A 15,995-nucleotide genomic window follows, 5' to 3' on the forward strand; every position below is an offset into this window, starting at 1 on the left:
ATTTCCTTGTTGCTTTTCTGTCTGGATGATTTATCCATTGATGTAAGTGGGGTGTTGAGGTCCATTACTATTATTGTGTTGCTGTCAATTTCTCCCTTTAGGTCTGTAATAGTTGCCTTATAGACTTTGGTGCTCTTGTATTAGATGCATATATATTACCAGGTGTTATGTCTTCTTGGTGTAATGTCCCTTTTATCATAATATAATGCCTCTCTTTGTCTCTTATTATCTTTTTATCTTGAATTTTGCTTTGTCTGATATAAGTATGACAAGACCCACTTTCTTTTGCTTGCCTTTTGCTTGGAGTATCATCTTCCATTCCCTTCACTCTGACTCTATGTTTGTCTTTAGAGCTTAGGTGTGTTTCCTGGAGGCAGTATATTGTTGGATCTTATTTTTTAATCCTTCCAGCCATCCTGTGTCTTTTGATTGGTGAATTCAATCCATTTACATTTAGAGTGATTATTGATACATGAGGCCTTAATGCTGGCATAATATCTTTTGTTTACTCGTTGGTCTATAATTCCATTTTTTCTTTTTCCTTGTATTTCTGACTGCCATTTCTGTTTGTTTGTTTTCTGTGATGTTTTTTATAGTTTTTTCTTTATTTATGATTTGTGACTCTGCTCTAATTTTTTGTTTTGTGGTTACCATGAGATTTGTGTAAAAGATCTCATAGATGAGATAGACCTTTTCTGAAAGCCTCCTATCTCCATTAAGCTATGCAGGTTCCATCATTTTCCTCTTCCTCTTCTATGTGTTTGTTATCATAGATTATTCTTTTTTGTATTGTGAGTTTGTGACCAAATTGATGTGGTTACAGTTATTTTTGATGCCTTCTTTCCCTTTATCCTTTATGTTAAAATTAAGTCTTTTTATCCAATTCCTATATAGAACTGCAATTTTCTGATTCTGTCTGTCTATTTATCTACTTACTCAAAGCTTTGTACACCTTAGCTTTTTTTTTTTTTTTTTTTTTTACACTGAATAGCGTATACATGGCTCAGAGGTTTGTCTTTCAGTATTTTGAATATATCATTCCACTCTCTCCTTGCCTTAAGGTTTCTGCTGAGAAATCTGCTGAAAGCCTGATGGGTGCTCCTTTGTAAACTATTTTCTTCTCTCTGGTTACCCTTAATAGTCTTTCTTGTCATTGATTTTTGCTGGTTTTAATGTTATATGCCTTGGATAAGGTCTCTTTGCATTGAGGTAATTAGGAATTCTAGTAGCTTCATGTGCTTGCATGTCCACTTCCTTCCCCAGGGTTGGGAAGTTCTCAGCCATTATTTCTCTTGATAAGCTCTCTCCTTTCTCCCTCTCTTCTCCTTTTCAAATACCTATTATCCTTATGTTACTTGTCCTAATTAAGTCAGGTGTTCCACATAAAATTTTTTCATTTTTTAAAAAATCTTAGTTCTTTCTCCTCCTCCACCTGAATCATTTCTAGATTTCTATCTTTGAACTCACTAACTCTCTCTTCCACATGGTCTATTTTTGTGTGTGTGTGTGAAGAAGATTAGCCCTGAGCTAACATCTGTTGCCAATCCCCTTCTTTTTGCTGAGGAAGATTGGCCCTGGGCTAACATCCATGTCCATTTTCCTCTACTTTATATGGGACGCCGACACAGCATGGCTTTGATAAGCAGTGCATAGGTCCATGCCCTGGATCTGAATCAGTGAACCCCTGGCTGCCAAAACAGGATCACACAAACTTAACCACTATGCCACTGGGCCGGCCCCTACCGTACGGTCTGCTCTATTTTTAATGCTTTCTTCTTTATTTTTCATCTCATTAATTGTGTTCTTCATCTTTAGTATTTCTGTTTGTTTGTTTGTTTTTTTAGAGTTTCAATCTTTTAGGTGAAGTACTCCTTCTGTTTGTTAATTTTATTCCTGTGCTCATTGAACTGTCTTTCTGAGTTTTCTTGTAACTTGTTGAGTTTCTTCATGACAGCTATTTTGAATTCTCTGTCAGTTAGATTGTAATCTGTGACTTCTTCAGGTTTGGTTTCTGGAGAGTTGTCATTCGCCTTCTGTTCTGCTGTGTTAACTTTAGTTCTTCATGGTACTTGATGAATTAATCCTCTGCCAGTGCATTTGTGGTAGTAACCATCTTTCTTATTTGGGTACAGCTTTGGTTACTTTGGTTCTAAGCTGCTTATGGTTGTATTTGAGAGCCTGTACTTTCCACCCTCCACTGCCTCTGTTAGAGGTGTCATTAGTGCCCTCCTTTTGCCACTTGTGCCTCTGAGTTTGCTGGTTCCTTGCTGCTTATCAACGTTGCTGTAGACTCAGGTGTCACCACCAGGGTCACCCAGCTACAAACGTATCTGTTGCTTCTGGGTTTGCCTGGGTCTCATGTTCCCCCACAGGCTCTCTGCGGGCTCAGGTACTGCTGCCCTGTGCACCACCTGTTCTATTCCTCCTAGGTTATCTGGGGGTGCTGGCCATACTACTGCCAGGTTGGCTGGGGTCATAGGTGTCAGTATTGCTTTCAGGGCCTGGGTTCTTTTATGCAGCCCCCACTGCTGTTAGAGCTGGTGTCTGGGATGCCACCCCTGGGGACTGGGTCTTCTTCCACTGTGGTTCCTGAAGCCTTAGGTCACAGGTGCCACCTGTCACTGCTGGTGGAAGGGCAGATCTGAGCCACAAGTGTTGCTATTGGTCTTGCAGTCTCTGGTCATTAGTGTTCACCAGTGTGCTTTTTGGGACCTCAGTTCACGGCATTCTGCTTCTGTCAGGGAAATCCATTTTGGTTGCTGTCCCCATTGCTGGCAAGAAAGGCCCTACTGCCAGGGGAGGAGGAGGAGGCTGGGTTGCCAGCACTACTCTGTGTCCTGAAACTTCAGGATGTGTGTGCCACTTGCCACCCCTGGGGGGGCAGGGGCCAAGCCCCAAGTGAGTCTCATGACTGTTCATGCAGTCTCTAGTTACTGGCATGTGTCAGTGTGCTTTGAAACTTCAGGTCAGGTCGCCCCACCCCGCCAGAGAAATTCATGCCTTAGAAGTTGTCTCCACTGCTGGAAAGACAAGTGCCAACTGCTGGGGGAGAAGAAGGGAGTGGGTTTCTGGTTCTGCTCTCTGGTTCTTCTTCTCAGGTCACTTGTGCCACCCGCCACCACTGAGGGGGCTGGGTCTGCAGCCTCTGGTCACTGGAGCTGGCGTGTGCTTGTATACTCTAAAACCTCAGATCAGGGCATCCTGCTCCCACTGGACAGATTCAAATTTTAGATGCTGTCCTCACTCATGGAAAGACTGACACCACTGTCAAGGGAAGGGGACGGACGGTGTGGGTGACCAGTTCAGTTCTGTGTCCTGAGTCCTCAGGATGTGTGTGCTACCTGCCACTGCTGGGGAGGGGGCACGGTCCAAGTCACGAGTGCCATGTTTGCCCTTGCAGCCTATGTTTGCTTTTGTGTGTGGAATGTGACTATCCACATTTTGGATTGCCACCACCAGAAGAGGGGTAGGGGGCTGCTCCCCTGGTTCCACTGCTTCCTGGAAGTCCAGTCCACCCACCTTCAGCTGTATAGATGAATGGATCACTCAGGCATTCTGGTATGCTGTGCAAGGAGTCCTTTGTATGTCACTGAATGTCTGACTGGTTGTAACTTAGAGGGGAGAGATGAAGGAAATGAGTCACTCTGCCATGATGCTGACATCACTCTCCCTGAATATATATATTCTAAAATATCAAAAATGCTTCTCAACCCACTCCTGTTAAATTCTGTAGTTTAATACTTTTTTGCTCATTGAATGCTATGTAGTTGCTGTGTAAGCCCTGACAGTTGGCTTTTCTTTTTTGTAATGCAACTGCCTGACTTAAGCTTTGATTGCTGAGGTATCCATTTCAAAGAGGCATCTCAAAGTAGGCTATTTGAAATAAACACATTGCCAGCCATACACTAGATAAATCTCCAGGTTACCTCCCCACTCTGAGGCTCCTTTGTTTTAGAGATCTTGGTTAATTTCAATAACTTATATTTGGGCTACTTTTCTTCTGTTCCTGTGCTTTAAATTCATACTCTATGTTTTAAATTTACCAATAAAGAGTAGCCCACAAATCCCTAGACCCTCACCCTCGACCCCAATAAAAGCCAAACCCCAGGCCCATGTGCTTTCTCTCTCTACCTGTGACCTCACTATGTGGACCCACATGTGCCTTGTATACTCCAGGGCCTGTAAGTAAGTTTCCTAAAGGTTGTTGTTGAAGGGCATCTTGTAATCATAATAAGAACCAAAAGGGTCAGTTTAGACTTAACACTGGTTTGGAAAGGGGAGATGTCTGTGAGAACCTCCCCAGGGCCCAGGTGAATGCACCCAGGCATTTCTAGCTAATAACATTACTATTGACATGCTGAGACTGACACAAATAAGTAATCGGTAATAACAGTCAATAATAAATTATTAATAAGTGTTCAGTTTCACTAAGGATGGCTCTAAACCAATAATAGAAGAAAAACTTTGCTAAATATCTGATCTAAGTACATGCGTACCAATGTGCTCCCTTACACACCTACTCGTAAGCAAAAGTAATGAAAACCACGGGTTCCACATTGTCTACTTAAAATAGACTGTTATAAATATAAATTCTTATATGTAAGCCTCATGGCAACCATAAAGTAAAAACCTATAGTAGATACACAAAGGACAAAGAGAAAGGAATATAAGCGTACCTCTAAAAGTCGTCAAACCACAAAGGAAGAGACCAAGAGAAGAAGAAAGGAATAGAGAGGAAATATAAAACAGCCAGAAAATAATTAACAAAATCTCAATAAGTACATACCTGTCAATAATAACTTTACATGTAAATGCACTAAATTCTCCAATCAAAAGACATAGAGTAGCAGAATGGATAAAAAAGCAAGACCCGTTCATATGCTGCCTACAAGAGACTCCTTCAGATGTAAGGACAAACACAGACTGAAAATGAAGGGTTGGAAGAAGATATTCCATGAAAATGGAAACCAAAAGAAATCTAGGGCAGCTATACTTATGTCAGACAAAATAGACTTTAAACAAAGACTGTAATCAGAGTCAAAGAAGGGCATTACATAATGATAAAGGGGTCAATCCAACAAGAGGATACAACATTTGTAAATATTTATGGTCCCAATGTAGGACCACCTAATATGTAAAGAAAATATTAACAGACCTAAAGAGAGAAATAGACTGCAATACAATAACAATAGGGAACTTTAATATCCACTTTCATCAGTAGATAGATCATCTAGACAGAAAATCAATAAGGAATCATTGGCCTTAAATGACAAATTGGACCAGATGGATTTAACAGGTACATGCAGAATTTTCCTTCCAAGAGCAACAGAATTCACATTTTTCTCAAGTGCATGTGGAATATCCTCCAGGATAGATCATAGGTTTGGCCAAAAAGCAAGTCTTAGTAAATTTAAGAAGATTGAAATCATATCAGCATCTTCTCCAAACACAATGGCATGAAACTAGAAATCAGTTAGAATAAGAAAACAAGAAAATTCATAAATACGTGGAGATTAAACAACATGCTACTGAGCAACCAATGGGTCAAAGAAGAACTCAAAAGAGAAATAAGAAAATACCTTGAGACAAACGACAATGGAAACACAACATACCAAAACTTTTGGGATATGGCAAATGCAGTTCTAAGAGGGAAGTTTATAACGATAAATACTTACATCAAGAAACAAGAAAAATCTGAAGTAAATAACCTAATCATACATCTCAAGGAACTAAAAAAAGAAGAACAATTGAAACTCAAAGTTAGTAGAAGGAGTGACATAATAAATATCAGAGCAGAAATAAATGAAATAGAGACAAAAAGACAATAGAACAGATCAATGAAACAAATAGCTGGTTTCTTGAAAAGATAAAAAAAAAATTGACAAAACTTTAGCTAGACTCACCAAGAAAAGAAAAGAGAGGACTCAAATAAATAAAATTAGAATTGAATGTGGAGACGTTACAACTGTCAGGACAGAAATACAAAGGATCATAAGAGACTTCTATGAACATTTATTTGCCAACAAATTTGACAACCTAGAAGAAATGGATAAGTTCCTAGAAACATACAGTCTACCAAGACTGAATCATGAAGAATCAGAAAATCTAAACAGATCAATTCCTAGTAAGGAGATTGAATCAGTAATCAAAAATCTTCCAAAAAACAAAAGTCCAGGACCACATGGCTTCTCTGGTGAATTCTACTAAATATTTAAAGAAGACTTAATACAAATCCTTTTCAAACTCTTCCAAAAACTAGAAGAGGAGGGAGCACTTGCAAACCCAATTTTTGAGGTCAGCATTACCCTAATACCAAAACCAGACAAGGATACCACAAGAAAAGAAAATTACAGGCCAATATCCATGATGAACATAGACTCAAAAATCCTCAACAAAATATTAGCAAACTGAGTTCAATGATACATTAAAGGGATCATACACCATGATCAAGTGGGATTTATTTCAGGGATCTAAGTGTGGTTAGATCAATCAATCAGTATAATATACCACATTAACAAAATGAAGGATAAAAATCATATGATCATCTCAATAGATGTAGAAAAATCTTTTGACAAAATTCAACATCCGTTTATGATAAAAAAATTCTCAACAAACTGGGTATAAAGGGAATGTATCTCAACATAATAATGGCCATATATGACAAGCCCACAGCTAACATCATACTTGATGGTGAAAAGCTGGAAGTTTTTCCTCTAAGTTCAGGAACAAGACAAGGATGCCCACTCTCACCACTCTTATTCATCATAATATTGGAAACCATATCCCGAGCAATTAAGCAAGAAAAAGAAATAAAAGACATGCAAATCAGAAAGGAAGAAGTAAAAACTGTCACTGTTTTCAGATGACATGATATTATCTTAAAAGTTCTCATCACAAGAAAATAAAATTTGCACAATGTATGGTGACATGTTAAGCAGACATTGTGGGGATTGTTTTGCACTATATACCACTATAAATTCATTATGTTGTGCACCTGAAACTAATACAATGTTATATGTCAATTATACCTCAATCAAAAAAGGAAACAAAAGAGTCCGAAAGTTTGAGTCATCTCTGTCAGCAACACCTTACTTAAAAGAATCAAGAAAATTTCAACAATAATGTCAACTTTTAGGGATATTCGCTAATAACAGTTTGAAATAACCTAAAGGGTTGGATGGGAAGGTATCTTCTAGAACTTTGACATTTCATCACATGCCCCATGGTTTCTGCTCCCGGGACCTTTTCACCATGAAATGGTATTTACTTAGTATCATACTAGAAGCACAGAGCTGTCCCAGGGGAGAAAGCCTTTAATCAAAAAAGGGAGTAACCCTTTTCAAGCCATTGAGTGAGTCAATAGGAAAGAAAATTAGAAATCTGATGACATAACTCTATTGACAAATAAGACAAATAAGAGAGTCCCAAACTTGCAGACAGATTCAAAAAATGAATAAAATTGAATGTAAAGGAATAAGAAGAAAAACAAAAACCTCGTGTTCCAGCTAAGGTGGCATTAAGGCAGTGATTGCACCATAACAGAAACCTGTCTAGAGAACAAAATAAACATCTGCTCTAAGAGTGGCATGAGATGATCATTCACCACTGGAGAAACTGGGTCCCAAAGGGCAGTTAATGGGCTCCTGAGGGAAGGGAACATTTGGGATATGATTGACAATCTTCCCTCATAAGCTCTCACTTTTGAAATTCACAGGAGACTATATCCCTTAGGAGGAATAAGATGAAGGTTTCAGAGCAACATAGATAAGTCTTTATTGTGCACCAATATGCCAATTTTTCTCCAAACCAATATTGATGTCCAGATGTAAACTCCCTCTCTGGGCTGCTGGCTGCCAAAGACGCCATGCCCTCCATCTTGGCTGTCATTTGCTGCAGTGAAAACAGAATATTACAAATTAGACTTGCCAGTTCTATGAGAAGATGGGTTCAGAAGAGATACAGGTGTAGGACAGTTCTTAGGTGTGCTTTTTAGTTCTGCCTTCTTTTGTATGACTGTATAAACAGTAGCTCTCCCAAGTTACATGAATTAATGTAAGGAGATTCATCTTTACAACTAAGAGGGTTGGGAATCAGGGAAATGAGAGAGATGAAGATGAGGAAGGATCCTCAATAGTATGTAAATTCTGTCCTTATTAACCAGGAGTTGCACCCAATCAGAATCAGGTCTTTGGTGGAACAGTATGTTAGCGAAGTGACATCTGGAAATGGCTGACAAAGTGGCTATGAGGAACAAGGCAGAAAAAAACTTAAGCTCTCCCTGTTTTTAACCGTGTTTGGCTCTGCCACAGAGGAGATGATCAGCCATTGCAAGGAGGGACAACAAGATGATTGAGCACTCAAGATTGGTGAGTTCACTCCCACATGGCTTATAAGCCATTGAAATCCGTATACATATTAGTCACCAAATATCTCTTGCTGCTTTCACTCTTTCTTCATACTTTCTTTGGCTTCTGTGTTACTTTCAATTCCTGCTACAGAGGAATTATTCACAGCTTTGTTGTGCCAAACATGATTTATTCACAGACCAAAGAGGAGACTTACAGTGAACTGTGATGTGGAAAATTCTGAATTTCTCCCTTTTCTTGTGTCACTAATTGAAATCATCAAGATCAACCTTGGAGCTATGAAATTATGTGTTCTGGAAAGTAACACATTTTATAACTAATAAATTAATAAACATTCTCAGCTAGAATCCTTTTAAGAAATGTGCCTCGGTCTGTATTCTGAACTTACATATTCCCGAATAAATATCGTTACTGAGTCATGTCACTTTGGATCATTTAGGTCCAAATGAAGACCATCCCTCAGTATTCTAAAATAAATTAATTTTGCCTTCTGATTCTAAAGTAAATTAATAAATTAAGACCAAACTACTGACAACAGAATTGTAGGCAATTTTATTGTCTTTGTTTTGCTTTTCTCACCATGGAAGTCACACAATGTCCAAGACTAAGTCTAACTCAGAGAAGGAAGTTTTCACAAAGATCCTCTGTCCACTTCCCAAACCAAGTCCAACCTTCCACATCTATAATAGGATGGAGGTGACAGAGGGGGTGAGGAAGTAGGAGAGGAATCCTTGTCCAGAGAGACAGTTTAGGGCTCCCACCACTGTCCTTGGTTCCCAGAGGTCTCTGCTTGGGAGTATCTGACATATGTGATCCTCTGCATCTATCCATAAACCAGAAGAACAGAGGCCTTTCTCAGAATCCTGACATCTCAGGTAAAATCCTCAAGATCCTTGCATAATATACCAGATACGTTGATCACTTTTTTCTACCTATAAGCAGAGTTTTACTCTAGACCAAAGCTTTAAAGAAATATTTTAACTCAACAGGTAAAAGATGGGGCCAAATTGAAAGCCATTATGTAGGTGTCTGGATGTACAAACTTTTCTTGAATTAACAAACTTCAATGAACACCAAAGAAAGGATGGCACGTTTGACACTTGTTCTCAGTTACCAGACCACCCCAAGATGCTAACATTTATAATTTCAACACTGATCCAGAATAAAAGTGAAATACATAAAGATTTCAGTGTGTTATGTTACCTTTCTCTCTCTCCTCTTCAGATGCCTAATATTTGTGTTTCTAATTCCAAAGATCCAAATATTTGTAATTTTGTGTTAAATATTAAGGATCTTTTATATCTTATTCTATAGATACAAATACATGGTTTTCATACCTGCTTATATTTGTAAGTACTATCATTAACCTTCTCCAAGCAGCTTATTTCATAAAATCCTGTCTTTTATGGTAAGAAAATTCTGACAAGGAATGAGAGAGTACAAAGATTCAAAGTCTGAATATATCAAGTATTCTCAAAGTTTGAAAGTCTTCAGCAGCATAGTAAGATTATTATTACTTAATAGAATAATAGAATCTGAGGGACTTATGGATTTCTAAGAAAGAAATAATCCTGAGGATTAAAAAATAACGTCATCTTTCTCATTGTCATTCTTTCCTCTCCACCTCTTAGGAAGCCATGAATATGTCAGGAATCAACACAGTGACTGAATTCATACTCCTGAGTTTTCCCTGCTCCAGAGAGCTTCAGCTCTTCCTCTTTGTGCTATTCTCTGTGTCCTATATCCTGACACTGGTGGGGAATGGGGCCATTGTCTGTGCAGTGAAGCTGGATCGCAAACTCCATACACCCATGTACATTCTGCTGGCCAACTTCTCCTTCCTGGAGATCTGTTACATCAACACCACTGTTCCCAATATGTTAAGGAACTTCTTATCTGAGATCAAAACCATCTCTTTCCCTGCCTGCTTCCTCCAGTTCTACTTCTTCTGCTCCATGGGCACCACTGAGACCTTCTTACTTCCCCTCATGGCTTTTGATCGGTACTTGGCTATTTGTTGGCCTCTCCACTATCCTACCATCATGAGCATTCACCTTTGTGTGAACTTGGTGGCCCTCTGCTGGGTAACGGCTTTCCTCTGCTACCTTGTCCCTATCTATTTTATCACACAACTCCCCTTTTGTGGCCCCAATACCATTGACCACTTTATCTGTGACCCTGGTCCTCTTCTGGCCCTGTCCTGCCTCCCTGCCCCTGGAATTGAGCTTTCCTATTCTATATTGAGCTCTCTTATTATCTTCATCACTTTCTTCTTTATCCTTGGATCCTACACCCTGGTTCTCAGAGCGGTGTTGCGTGTTCCATCAGCAGCCGGCAGACGTAAGGCCTTCTCCACCTGTGGTTCCCACTTGGTTGTAGTGTCACTGTTCTATGGAACCCTCATGATCATGTACATCAGCCCAACCCCTGGAAATCCATCTGGGATACAGAAGATTGTAACCTTGTTTTACTCCTCGGTGACCCCACTTGTAAACCCACTGATCTACAGTCTCCGGAACAAGGACATCAAGGCTGCCTTGAGAAAACTTCAGGTGTGCACAAAAATTAGTCAAAGTGAATGAGAGCTCATGAGTGGATCAAGATCAGAATTATTATTTTCCACATTTGTATTCCCAGTTTAAAAGTAGGTCTTTATTCATTTTCACCTAGAGAGGCAGACAAATTCACATATTTCTGCCTAGTCAAGTAATGGAAAAAAGCTCACTCAAATCAGACCTTGCCTTGAAATCAGGATTTGGTAGATGGTAACTTGAGTTAAAAGACCTGGATGTCTGAACTTGAGCTTCTTATTTTATCCTGACCTCCAATAACAGTTTACCCTTTTATCTGTGATCACTTTCCGGGTCCTTGACCTCATACTTTTTTGACTTCTGTTAAGTGTATCCATTCTTTCACTTGGTTTTTCTGTCCTAAAGATTAATGGATAAAGAGGATGTGGTATATATACACAATGGAATACTACTAAGCCATAAGAAATGATGAAATCCAGCCATTTGCGACAACATGGATGGACTTTGAGGGTATTATGCTAAGTGAAATAAGTCAGAGGGAGAAGGTCGAATACTGTATGATCTCACACATAAGTAGAAGACAAAAACAACAACAAACAAACGCATAGAGACAGAGATTGGATTTGAGGTTACCAGAGGGGAAGGGTGGGAGGGAGGAGGGTGAAAGGGATGATTAGGCACATGTGTGTGGTGATGGATTGTAATTAGTCTTTGGGTGGTGCACATGATGTAATCTATGCAGAAATAGAAGTATTATGATGTAAACCTGAAATTTATACAATGTTATAAAGAATGTTTCTGCAATAAAAAATAAATAAAAAAATAAAACTTATAGTCATGCTAAAAAAAGAAAAAAAAAGATCTCTACTCGACTCCTGCAGAAGAGTGGAGCGTTCACACTTTTTAAGCTCAGATGAAAGGAAATTAGTGCCAATTAATCATAATTGAGCCAAGATTTCTATTTAATTGACTTCCAAATTGACTAACAATGATCTGAGGGTCTGTTTTCTAAAGGTTTCTGTTTCATAATCATTTGGAGAGATCTTAAAAGAAAAGATTCCTAGGCCTTTCTCCAAATCTCCTAAATCACAGTCTTTGAATTGGCCCCCAGAAATTCCTATTTTAATGTTAGTCAGGTGATTCTGGTGTACCTAGACCAGCACCAGTCCATGGAGTGATCTTATAGAGCCACTGTTCTAAATAAGTATGTGACATGGACAGAAAACTAAAAATCTCATGTTAGTTGGGGAAAGTGAAAGAAGTTACAGTGAATACTATAGGCGACTCAGACACTCATGACAGTAGCAGAAGTTTCTTTTCCTGCCTTGAATTTCAAGTCCTCCATTTATTAAATAAGAAATAAATTACATTCTTCTTACCTTTTCCTACCTGTGCAAGATACTTAAGATATCTGGCAATAAGTTTACACTTTAAAAGAAGATTAGCATGTAGTGGCATTACAATTTGGGTTAGTTTCGCATGAAGAAAGATTGAGTTCAGTGCACCAAGAGGTAAAAGCAGACAGAGAGGTAAAGCCAGTGATTCTAAGATACTGAGATGAAGACAGGTGCAGAGGAATTTGATGACAGCTCCAGGTGATGGGCCCAATAATTTGTTCAAAACTAAATTGGTCAGTTGGTGTCTGTGTTTGGTGCGTTTCATTAATTCATTCAATAAACATTTATTTATCTCTTTGATGTGCATTGGAATTACACCAATGTATAAAGTTTCTGCCTTTGTGAAACTTACATTCTAGTGAGGGAGACAGATAAGCAGATAAATGCATAAATCTATAATTCCAGAAGTCATAAGTAATATAAAAAGAATAAAAGAGGTAAGAATACAAAATTTGTTGGGGTAGGATAGGGCATAATTTAGATCGGATGGTCAGAGACTGGTTTTGTGAATAGGTGATATTTCAAAGTAAGGGAATAAACCATACAAAGATCTAGGGGAATTAAGTTCCACTTAAGTTCATGTATAATTACGAGGTTTTCAAAGATAATAAAAGTTAATTTTGGCTGCCCAGTGGAAAATGGTATGTGAGGATGGAGAGGTAGGCATTATCAGATCATCTAGAATTTACTAGGATACGATGAGGAGTGTTTTATCTGAACTCTGGGGAAGCCTGTTCAATACTATTTACTAAGGAGAAGGCTTAATAAAAATTCCACCTTAATAAATCTTATCTTAATAAAAGTCTATACATTCTAAGCCATTCTTAACTTGGAATTACTTATTTACTGACATGTTTAATGAAAAATGCCTTTACTTTACTATATTCTTCCTTGTTGCATCAAGGATTTGAAATATCCAACAAAAAATGTACAAAAAGAAGAGAAATATGAATTTTAAAAGAAAATAACAGAATGAAGGTTTGTGGATCATAAGACCCTATGCTGGTTAAAAGTCAAGTCCTTGAATGTGTTATGAATTCCCTATAAAGGAAAGTGAGGAATGGGAAAACATTATCTGTTATGTAATTTTAATTAGCTGTAAAAGAAAAACAAAAGAAACAAACAGGTTCCTCAGGGCAAGCTAAATTACTGGCTCCTAGTTCTAAAATAATCTCTTTCAAGGAATTCATAGAAGAGAGAATAAGAGATATATGAACAGTAGTTTCCCAAATAATGATATATATATAGCTGTTTCAATAGAGCTGCTTCTTAGAGCATTCCTCAATGAAATTCAAAAGCATTATGTAGAAGTATAACGCAATAGAAGCAATTTATCCAGATCTAAGAATTATGGTCTAAATATCACCTGTCTGATGATCTCTCTTAACCCAAAAGTCTGACCCAAAATATCCTAATAATAAAATTTAGAGTTAATTGCATGTCCACCCAAGTCAAAGATTAATAACTCTTAAATTTGATACCAAAGTTCTCTTCTCTCATGTAGAAGTTTACTCTGAAGGAGTATTCATAAGACTGGAAAGAAACGTCGATATCATATATTTACTTCAAGAGGCTTATTAAATTTCTTTCTTCACTGGAAGTAATTTTCCTATACAGGGCTCCCACATCTGCTTTCTCAAAAAAAAAGTGAGAGGTTGAAGGAAAAAATGACCTAGAACTGAAAAAGAGGCAGAAAGTTTTAGGAATACTTATTCCTGACATGATTGAAAGTTAAAGGCAAAACTTTTCTCAGAACTGGTTTGTTTGAAATTTTACGTTATTTTTCCCATCTAAACTCTGTTAGATAATGCAGTTAAATGCCAAAGTTGGCAAATAAATATCTAGGTAATATATAAAGTACATGCACAGATTAAACAATATTCTAACATCCATTCCTGATGAAAGTTCTTAACAAGCTGAGAATAGAGAGAAACTTCTTTGATCTATAAAGAACATTTAAAAAAACCTATAGCTAACATCATACTTAATGGTGAAAGTGAATGCTTTCCCCCTAAAATCAGAAACAAGACAAGAATGTCTGCTCTCACCACCTCGATTCAACATTGTACTGGAAGTGTTAGTGCAATCAGGCAAAGAAAAGAAATAAATGGCATCTAGATTGATAGAAAGAAGATTGTTTTTCATTAGATATGAAATGATCATCTGTGTAGAAAATTCGTGAAATCTGCAAAAAAGGCTACTAGAACTAATAAGTGAGTTTTGCAAGATTTCAAAATACAAGAACTATCTCTTGTATTTCTATATGCTTGTACTAGGAACAATCAGAAATTGATATAAAAAATAATGCCATTTACAATAGCTTCAAAAATATTAGAGGTAAATCCGATAAAAAATGTGAAAGATCTATACAATGAAAACTTTAAACCATAGCTGAGAGAAATTAAAGATGTAAATAAATGTAATGTAAAATGGCATAAGCAGTTTGGAAAACAGTTTGGCCATTTCTTAACAAATTAAGCATGCATCTAACGTGCTTGATAAAGCCATTTTACAGCTAGCTATTTACCTAAGAGAAAAAAATGCATATGCTGAACAAAGACTTGTACACAGATATCCCCAGCAAGTTTATTTATATTAACACAAAACTAGAAACAACCAGAACATCCATCAACAGGTGAATGGATAAATTCTGTTTTGACTTGAATCTATTTGGGGACCTATTAGGTTTACGTACTTGTATGACCATACCTCTCCCAGATTTGGGAATTTTTAAGCCACTATTTCTTTAAATTAGGTTTCTGCTCCTTTCTCTCTCCACTCCTCTGGGGCTCCCATAATATGCAGGTTATTTTGCTTGACGGTCGTAATTTATATAGGCTTTCTTCATTCTGTTTTGTTTGTCCTCCTGTGACTGGATAATTCCAAATGACATGTTGTGAGTTCAGTTTCCTTCTTTTGTTTGATCAAGTTTGTTGTTGATGCTCTCTATTGCATTTGTAATTTTATTCATCATATTCTTCAGCTCCAGAATTTTTTTGGTTCCTTTTTATGATTTCTATCTCTCTCTCGTACTTATTTTGTTCATGTATTATTTTCCTGCTTTCATTGAATTGTCTATACATGTGCTCTTGTAGCTTACTGAGCATCCCTAAAATATTTTTTTTGAATTCTTTGTCATGTGGTTTGTAGGTCTCCATTTCTTTGGTGTCAGTTACTGGAAAATTATTATGTTCCTTTGGTGTTGTCATGTTTCCTTGATTTTCATTTTTCTTGAAGACTTGAATTGTTATTCTCACATTTGAAGGAGGCACTTCCTCCACTCTTCACTGACTGGTTTCAGGAGAGAAATACCTCCACTAATCAGTCTGGCTAGGTATTCTGTGTCTGGTTAGGGATTTATTTTCTATGGATATGCCTGCTCCACACTTCTTATTCATTCTTGTGGGAGAATTCTTAAGATCATATGTCTTTTCTCTATCCTATCTAAGCCAGCCAGGTGTTGACAGCCTCCCTGTTTGTGTTCCCTAGGGAAGTGCCCTGAAATGCTTGAGTTTGTGAGCCTTCTTCCAATCCCACCGAGTTGGACTGGCTGTCTACATGTGTTCTCAAGCTGAGTGTTAATGCTCACCACTGTCTGCAGGAGTGCACGCCAGGATCTGGACTGGGGGTTGAGAGGGGGGTGGGTGAAGTGTGCAGAGCGTTGGTGGTGATTATAGATATACAGGTTTGTTTCTGGATTT

The 15,995-nt window shown here is 37.9% G+C and overlaps 1 protein-coding gene across 3 annotated transcripts; it reads left to right on the forward strand.

Moving 5' to 3' along the window:
- The first annotated feature begins 722 nt into the window (after positions 1-722).
- Positions 723-11,026, forward strand: LOC131405857 (olfactory receptor 11H6-like). 3 transcript variants are annotated; one of them, XM_058541098.1, is made up of 2 exons: positions 723-759; positions 10,029-11,026. In XM_058541098.1, the coding sequence occupies exons 1-2, from the start codon at positions 723-725 to the stop codon at positions 10,946-10,948; spliced, it is 957 nt and encodes a 318-aa protein (XP_058397081.1). In that variant the 3' UTR covers positions 10,949-11,026. The 3 variants fall into 3 exon arrangements, with proteins under 3 accessions (XP_058397081.1, XP_058397080.1, XP_058397082.1); XM_058541097.1 differs by lacking the exon at positions 723-759 and adding an exon at positions 8,645-8,654 and having other exon boundaries at positions 10,002-11,026; XM_058541099.1 differs by lacking the exon at positions 723-759 and having other exon boundaries at positions 9,998-11,026.
- Positions 11,027-15,995: the final 4,969 nt, after the last annotated feature.

The sequence above is a fragment of the Diceros bicornis genome, chromosome 5 (genome assembly GCF_020826845.1).
Source record: "Diceros bicornis minor isolate mBicDic1 chromosome 5, mDicBic1.mat.cur, whole genome shotgun sequence".
Taxonomy (NCBI): domain Eukaryota; kingdom Metazoa; phylum Chordata; class Mammalia; order Perissodactyla; family Rhinocerotidae; genus Diceros; species Diceros bicornis.

Coding starts and splice junctions, on each gene's coding strand:
- LOC131405857 (XM_058541098.1), top strand. CDS start 723: ATGCAGGTTCCATCATTTTCCTCTTCCTCTTCTATGT. Junction 760..10,028: donor TTCCTCTTCCTCTTCTATGT/GTTTGTTATCAT, acceptor GAATCAACACAG/TGACTGAATTCATACTCCTG.